The sequence below is a fragment of the Populus euphratica genome, unplaced genomic scaffold (assembly GCF_000495115.2).
Source record: "Populus euphratica unplaced genomic scaffold, PopEup_1.0 scaffold448.1, whole genome shotgun sequence".
NCBI classification, from domain to species: domain Eukaryota; kingdom Viridiplantae; phylum Streptophyta; class Magnoliopsida; order Malpighiales; family Salicaceae; genus Populus; species Populus euphratica.
In genome coordinates this window covers 190,691-199,049 of record NW_011500031.1, presented here as the reverse complement: position 1 = coordinate 199,049, position 8,359 = coordinate 190,691, and the positions used below count along the sequence as shown (strand labels likewise).

At 29.8% G+C, this 8,359-nt stretch overlaps 1 protein-coding gene across 4 annotated transcripts; it reads right to left on the bottom strand.

Annotated features, from left to right (window-relative positions):
- Positions 1–1,591: 1,591 nt before the first annotated feature.
- Positions 1,592–4,530, bottom strand: LOC105142476 (protein REVEILLE 8-like). Of its 4 annotated transcripts, none has more exons than XM_011050127.1 (9): positions 4,098–4,530; positions 3,732–3,789; positions 3,519–3,642; positions 3,266–3,424; positions 3,008–3,130; positions 2,796–2,905; positions 2,333–2,392; positions 2,050–2,152; positions 1,592–1,973 (listed from the first exon to the last, which is right to left on the bottom strand). In XM_011050127.1, the coding sequence occupies exons 1-8, from the start codon at positions 4,346–4,348 to the stop codon at positions 2,069–2,071; spliced, it is 969 nt and encodes a 322-aa protein (XP_011048429.1). In that variant the 5' UTR covers positions 4,349–4,530; the 3' UTR covers positions 1,592–1,973; positions 2,050–2,068. The 4 variants fall into 4 exon arrangements, with proteins under 4 accessions (XP_011048429.1, XP_011048428.1, XP_011048426.1 ...); XM_011050126.1 differs by having other exon boundaries at positions 3,008–3,157; positions 3,266–3,406; XM_011050124.1 differs by having other exon boundaries at positions 3,008–3,157; positions 4,098–4,529.
- Between the last annotated feature and the right edge of the window lie 3,829 nt (positions 4,531–8,359).

Below are 8,359 nucleotides of genomic sequence, written 5' to 3'. Positions count from 1 at the left end.
CTCAATTGCATGTTTTTCTAGAATAAACAGTTGAATTAAAAAAAATGATGATTGAAATGATAAACATGGATAATATAGGTGAAGGCTTTGAGATATTTTTTGCAAAGTTCATTTTTGCCTCTTTTCTATTTTAGCTATTAAGTGACATGTCCGTATAATATTTAAAATTATAATTTTGATAAAAAATTTATTTTTTTTATTTTTAGTTTTTTTATGAAGGAAAAAAGGGTTTGTTAGATTCTGACTTAGAGAAAAAAAGTTTTATTTAGTGACAATTTAAGCTACCAAAACAATTAATTTTTTTTGTCAAATAGTTTTCTATGATATAAGGGGCTAATATTAGGTTTTTCTTATCTTGAAAATAACTAAAAAAACATATATGAGCTTAAGAAATTTTTTTATTTTAGGTTGATTTCGGGTTTTGGAGTAATTTTTTATATTTTTAAAGGTTATGAATTGATTTAACAAGACTCCTATGATATTTCCTAGAAGTGTTGAATAAAAAATTGAGTCAAAATATAGTTTTGGATGAAGATAATCATGAACCTCATATTTTCGACCACACTCATAGCCTCATTCTATGAATTCAAGATGACATGTTGTCTGCTGAGATGGACAACACAATATCATTTTATTTTTTTAACAAATAGAACAAATAACATGTCATTTATTCTATTAAATTAAAAAATAAATAAAAACTCACGCACAAGCTTTTTTTTATAGGCTAAGCACTTAACCTTGGTTGTAGGCCCAATAACATGTCTTTTGTTGAATAAAAAATTGAGTCAAAATATAGTTTTGGATGAAGATAATCATGAACCTCATGTTTTCAACCACACTCATAGCCTCATTCTAGGAATTCAAGATGACATGTTGTCTGCTGAGATGGACAACACAATATCATTTTATTTTTTTAACAAATAGAACAAATAACATGTCATTTATTCTATTAAATTAAAAAATAAATAAAAACTCACGCACAAGCTTTTTTTTATAGGCTAAGCACTTAACCTTGGTTGTAGGCCCAATAACATGTCTTTTTTAATTAATATTATATATGTATTAAAAATAATTTTTATGTTTTAATTAATACTTATTCTCTATGAACTTTTTTAGCTTGTTTTTTAAATACTAATTATTTCTTAATTATATTAAGTGTTGTGTTTTTATAATATTAGTATAATTTATATATATATATATATATAGATTAAATTTTTATTTTAAATAATATGTTTTGTATATGCAACCTTGTATAATATATTTTTATTTTATTCAATAAATTTTATATATTTATTTATATTATTACTTAATTTTAATAAATAAATTCATTAAATAAAAATAAATTTTTTTGGATAAAGAATTTTTTTTATGTTATCACAATCTATATATATATATATATATTCCCATTTGTTAGTTATTATTTTTTTAATTATAATTTAAATAAAATAAACATTGTATTATAATCCGAGTTATTAGATTATTTTTTTAAGATTTTTTTTAATATATACTTGGACCGTTGTAATATTTTACTATAAAAATAATATAAACCTGCAGGGGTACCAGGGGCACACGTCTAGTATATATTGAGGTCATTCAAATACAGAAAATAACCTACATTCAGAAATCTGACGGGCAGTACCTTTTCTAATGTATTCAAATTCTTGTAGTTAAGGCAAAATGTACGCCGCTATATGCAAAATTATATTAAGGGACGGCCAAACCACCACCAAACAGATCTCGCAAGATATACACGCTTGTTTGGTTGAAGGCCAAATCGTCAATATAATAGCAACAGCCATTGCAAATGAGGTCAGTAGACATCAAGGTACACACGAGCCTCGAAAATCAGTCAACTTTCTTCTACCATCATAAACTACGAACTTCCAAGCATGTGCAGCAAGGTACATTTATTTGATTTTAGTGATGCAGCAAGAATTATAGCCAACATCACCACGTTACTGCAACAAAAGATGCTAAGAGGAAGTTAGAGCCTGGAGAAGCAAGGAAAATGAAAAAATAAAAAATGAAAATGAAAAGGTGAAAACGTACAGGTCAGCAAAATTTTAGCTCAACATGCTATATCATTGGTCTGGTTCAGGGCAGCAACTCCCAATGTTTTGCTATTGACATCATAAGATGACAAGACCTTCCTCTGAATCAACCAAGGAAGTAAATTAGCCGAGGTTACAGAACAATCATTGAAGAATTTAGAAACATAAAATATGCAAAAGAGAGAATAAGAGAACTTGTTCAAAGATCTTTCACGGGAAAGTATTTGTATGCATGCTGGTAAAAGCTGCTATGAACATACTTGCAAAACATTGAAACTTACAAATGACTCAAAATCAGGGCTAGACAAATTAACAGTAAGGTTCCTCATCAACACCAAAACCTGCAAGACACCAAAAGGAATTATATACAGAGAACATTGAAATAAACAGGAAATGGTTCTGATTACCAATTTACCAGCAATACATAGCTCATGACCAAATATCTAGAAAACATTCTTAGTACCCCAGCAATATTATTAACTTCTGCAGCCCCCTTGCATATCATATAATGCTTGAGTAGAAAGATGAGAATCATCGTTGATCCTATTGTTCATTTATGGTACTGTACCAACGATGGTTGATCCTATTGTTCATTTATGGTACTGTAGCATAGACTTCCACTGTAATCATGAACCATACTCACCACCATACTACGCCTTATCCATATTTCTCAATGATTATACAAATACTTGCCTTTTCATAGTATCATGGGAAAAAGATGCATCTCAATTCAATTCAACTCACAGTTTCAAAATTTATTCGGTCCATTTCGTTGAGCTTTTTCACATGCCCTTTCGTTTCCATATCAAACACGCTTCCAATGAAGCTATATACTTCAGCAAAATCTGGTATATCTGCAATTAATAGGTAAAAGTAAGAGAGAACCCTTTTTATTCTTTGAGTTTGAGGTCAGTGTCAGTTTAAAATTAACTATATTCTTGTGGATTATGGATTACCATGACGCACAGGTGCTTGCTTCCCTTGCTTTGGCATCTCAGCACTCGGCAATGCTCTACTTGATGTCCCGAGGCCACTGACAGTATTGTAACTAAACCTTGATACACCCTTTGTTCCAATATCTGATACATCCTTTGTTCCAATATCAGCTGAATCAGTAACGTTGCATGCCATAATAAGTGCTGGAAAGTTTCCTCTAGTAGAAATAATCTACTAATATAATAACATGACGATAACAAATAAAGAAGTGCGCACACCTTCAGCTCCGTGAAAATTAGCAAGCTCATCTTGCGATGGCATGATTTTTCTTGTTGCGGAGGTTATTAACATTGAAGTTTCATCCCATGGAGCATATCCCGGTGTGAAGGTATTCATTGATGAAGGGTAAGCCATGGATACTGGGAGTGGCAATAAAACTGAAATAATTAAGACACAACATGGCTGAGTGTCAAGAAGGAAATTTTAATGCGCAGTAGCATATATCATCATATTTGGTGAGAATGGTCAAACCATTTTTTGAAGCCTTCTGTGGGTAGGGATGAGAGGCTTTGCGTTTAGGGCGAGGAGGAGGTACGTGGGCGATTGTACCATTCTTCTGGACCTTCAGAAAGTATTTCTGCGCATGACTACGAATCTGCAAGTGTATATAATCAGTAAAGTAAAGAACATTCCAAAAAGATAATAGAAATCTGAACCTGCAAAGCCAAAACATATGGTTCAGACCTGGATCACCGTCTTTGATCCCACAAAATCTTCTATCTTTTTCCAGTCACGATCAAACCTGAACGAAAAAGGACCTAATCAAATTTAGTTTCATGTGATAAACATCCTGTATAAAACATAATTAATAGGCCCGTTTATTTATTTCTTCCCAGATAGCAGTTCAACCAAGAAAAAGTGACAGAGCTAAGAAAAGAAGTAACCAGCAAACAGTAACAAATCAAAGTCAATTGCTGAAATAAAAATCAAGAAATTGGTGCTTAGTTTCCGTTCTTTCTTCCTTTGAATTTGAATTTCCAGAGCAAGAACTAAAAACCGAAAAGGGGAGACAGCGTAGTTATAGAAAGAGAAACAAAAAAGGAAATTTACAATTGAAGGGCTTCAAGGAACTTGTCATGTTCTTCCTCAGTCCAACTCTCACGAGACTTGGTAATTGTATAAGGTTTTCTTACTTTCTTTCCTGACCCATCACTGCTAGTTGCTGAGATTGTACCTGAAGCTGCTGTTGCTGCTGCTAATGGTGGTGGTGTAGCCATTGATTGAGCAGGACCACCTGGATTCGCTTCTGTTCCAGCTCCTGCCGTTGAAGTTGAAGAGGATGTGTTGGTGTTCATTATCATGCAGAGCTACTCTCTTTCCAAAGCATAGAACTGTGTAGAAATTGGAGAAGCAGGAAAGACAGGACCGTGTGTGGGTGTCAGTCAGTGTGTGCGTGAGGCAGAGGATACATTATTGGTAAAGGCAAACACACGCTCTCTCTCTCTCTCTGAGGCGGGCTGTGTGTCTGAAACCGTAAGGTATTTGAGACCTCTCAATTAATCGTCTACTTTACTTCCTTGTCTACGCCGATTTTTGTTTAATCGTCTCTAACTAGCTAACCTCATCCATCCACTGACGTAGGATCTTATCTTGTGTGAAATCATGACTCGTAAAGACAATAGTGCTCCTCTCCCTCTCAATTTCTTAAACTATTTAAAAAATAATAATACATCAAGTGTATACTTAGTGCTCTATGGCTATGGCTTTTAAGTATGTGATAATACTTTAAAAAATAATATCACGTTTAGGAATCATCAATGTGGATGTGGCTATAACTTTTAACTATGGCTATGGCTTTTAAGCATGTGATAATACTTTAAAAAATAATATCACATTACCTTGTTTATATTATTATAAATTTCTCAAAACAAACCTTTAAATTCTTAGATTTGAATTACTATAATAATTTAATCATTTCATTTTTATTCTAGGCATAGAATACCATGGTGGCCTAATATTCTCTAAAGATTGAATCATTTTTTGCTAGGGGGTGGAGATGTTTTGGAATTTAACATGCTATAACTCCAAAATTAGATGAGGTATTTCTCAAAACATATAATTTCTAGAGATTTTTTATTTGTTATTGGAATATATTATCCTATAATTAAAATTTAGTTTATTCACCACCAACAAAGAAAACAAGATATACATATATTATATATAAACATATTCTCATAAATATATCATCTTAAGGAGTGGTTTAATATTCATTATCAATTATATATAACTTTCATAATCTAAAATATGAGTAGTTTTTGTAGTGACTCATTGTTACTATTAAGTATTTGTCATTAAATAGTCTACAACTATATGTGATAAACATATTGATCATTTTATCATTTTATAAACTCATCTAGAAGAATTCATGGTTGTATGAATAGTTTATCGTTTTATAAACTCATCTAGAAGAGTTCATGGTTGTATGAATAGCCTTGACATTCGAGGAAAGATCAATTTTATTTTTTTTACTCAATCTTATATATTGTTTGACAATTAAATATACAAAATCTTATAATATTTTTATTAGTAATTGAAATTGATTTAGGCATTTGAGTATCTCTAAGTACATAAATCTATGAGAAAACTTGTTTTACAAATCTTATCATTATCAAGCTCAATTCCTTCTTCTCTTCAACCTTCAATAATTTTAGAAGACAATTCTAAATAAATATCTTCAACATTCTCGTCAATTCATCAATATTAGATACATGTTTTTTATAGTATAACAATTGCATATTCATGTTTTTAATGGTATAATAATTGTATATTCATGTTGAAGGGTTGATGAAACAAAATGAGAGAATAATCTAGTATTTAATTAAAAGTATGGGGCTAGCTTTGTTATTAAAAAACACTTGCTTATTCTTGGGTATGAATTCAAATTTCTTTTCCCTCACATTAGAGATTACTATTAAAAAAATTATTCTTTTTTTATCACTTTTATAATAAAAAAAATAAACATCTTTATTTATATAATATTATTTTAAATTGTTGTTCTTTTTCAACTTAAAAATATTAAAAATTATAAACTACTAATTTCCAATTCATAATTATTTGTTTTTTTAATATTGTACTTAGAATATCATTTAATTTTTCTGTTTTGGTTATTAATTTACAAACAACATTTACCAAACTTGATTTCGAGTAATTTTATTCTACAAATTTTGTTAAAGCCAATCCACTTTGAATAAATCCAACATTAATCATAACGATCACCTTACTAATCCTACAAAACGGCAAGAACGGAGAAGCTGACATGAACAAAAACTAAGCTCCCACCCCAACATACCTTCTTGCTTTTTCATAACCTAAACATACTAGATGCCTTTTTATTTCTCAGTGTTGAAAGGAAAAGAAAAGGAAAGAAAAGCCGACGCTGATGAATTAACGGAGAGCAATTCATTAAAAAAGAACCCGGAGGATTCCCTCTTTTCCGCCACCTAATTTGGAAAGTAACTTTGATTTGGTGGCTCCCGATGGCCGATGCTAAGAATCAGACATTTCATCATTGACAGCGCCGCCGATGTTTTCATAATTTCTGGCGATTAAACGGTAAGCCCAACTGGAAGAGGGACAGAGAGAGGCTTGCGATAGCGACGTGTGAATTTTTCTAGTCCACTAATCCCAGAAACCCACAAGTTTCTGTCATTCTAAGCTTTTGTGTTTCATTCATCGAGGAGGGAAGGCGGTGGCCACTGGCCAGCATCTAAGCCTTGTGGCCCCCATTGAAGAAGGATCATTGGCTAATAATTTATCAATCCTTTTCGTGTGGGGGCAGCTGGTTGTGTGGAGTGAAAATAATTTTTGTTTTTTTAAATTTGCTTTTATTTTAAAATGTTAAGTTGATATTTACGTTTAGCATTTTTATAACTTTATTTGATAATACTATAAATAAAATAAATATTAAAAAATTATTTTAATATATTTTACAAAAAAAAAATATTTTAAAAACAACTTATACTATAAACACAAATTCACTATTTTGATTTGTCACATCATCAAATCTATTTAATTCAAAAAAAAATTATTTATAAAAAACTTTTCAAAAAAGTTAACTCAGGTGGATTTGTAATTATTTAGAATCACATAGTTTTTTTTTTTTTATCAACATATTAAGATATCAAGTTACGGGTATATTTAATTCTCTTCCTGAATTTTTTTGTAACTTAAGAATTTGCAATTATTAAAAAAGCTAAATATGTGTAAAATCATAAAGTGATCAAGACAACAATAATAGCAAGTTGCTTTTTAAAAAAGAAGAAGAAAAAGAAAAATAAGAAGTATAACAAAAGAAAATATGTTTTTTTATTACATGATTGAGAGTTGAGACCTTAATTCCATAAATATTTCTATTCTTCCATAATAACCGATAAAGAAAGATCCTTTTATATAAAACCTTTGGCTTTAATTTACCTTAGAATTATACACTTATTAATGTTAAGTGTAATGTATAATTTACTTATCTAATTTGTTGAATTTACAAAAAAAACAAAATCATGCATTAAAAGAAAAAATCAAACGCTAGCCTTATATCTAGTGATTAAAAACTTATAAAAGAATTGAACTTTTGTACAATAATAAATAAAATTTACCAAAAAATTATAGAGTAATAAATTTTAAATATTAAATTTAAGTAAAATTACTTTATATGCAATTATTTATCATCATCATTATTATTATTACTTTCACTATTATCATAACTATTGTATTATTAATAAATCAATTTTATATATAAGTTAATAATTTAATAGACATTTTAATAAAACAACATACAAGTGAATTATGAATTAAGAATTAAAGTAATGTAAATGCTTTTTGATGAAGTTGAGTGATTAATACTTAAAAATATATTTTTATCAAGGTTTTATATTATCATTTTGCATTTGAAGTATCAATAACTCCTTAACTATAGTATGTTTTATAATAACATATCTAATAATATAAGATACCTTTAATTTGTGGTAAATATTCATTTTAAATGCAGGTTTATCACATAAATGAAAGGATTGATTAATGAGTTAAAAAACTGAAATTGAAAGGACAAAGAGATAGCAAAACTTAGAAAAGAGATGCTGGTGCAGTGCAAACCAAAACATTGTTTGGTAATTGGGTCATATTTGGAGCTGTAGATCTCGAATTTAGGTCTACTTTATATAGTGGAAAGGTAAGACATAGGTCTACAACTTTCACGAGAAGTCCAAGATTTAAAAAAGCCATTTTCAAGTTCAAATTGTAGCAACAACGAAGAAGTCCGATTTTATCTTGCAACCCGAATACTGTTCAGTGTTTGACCCATATCTAGAGTTTTAGAA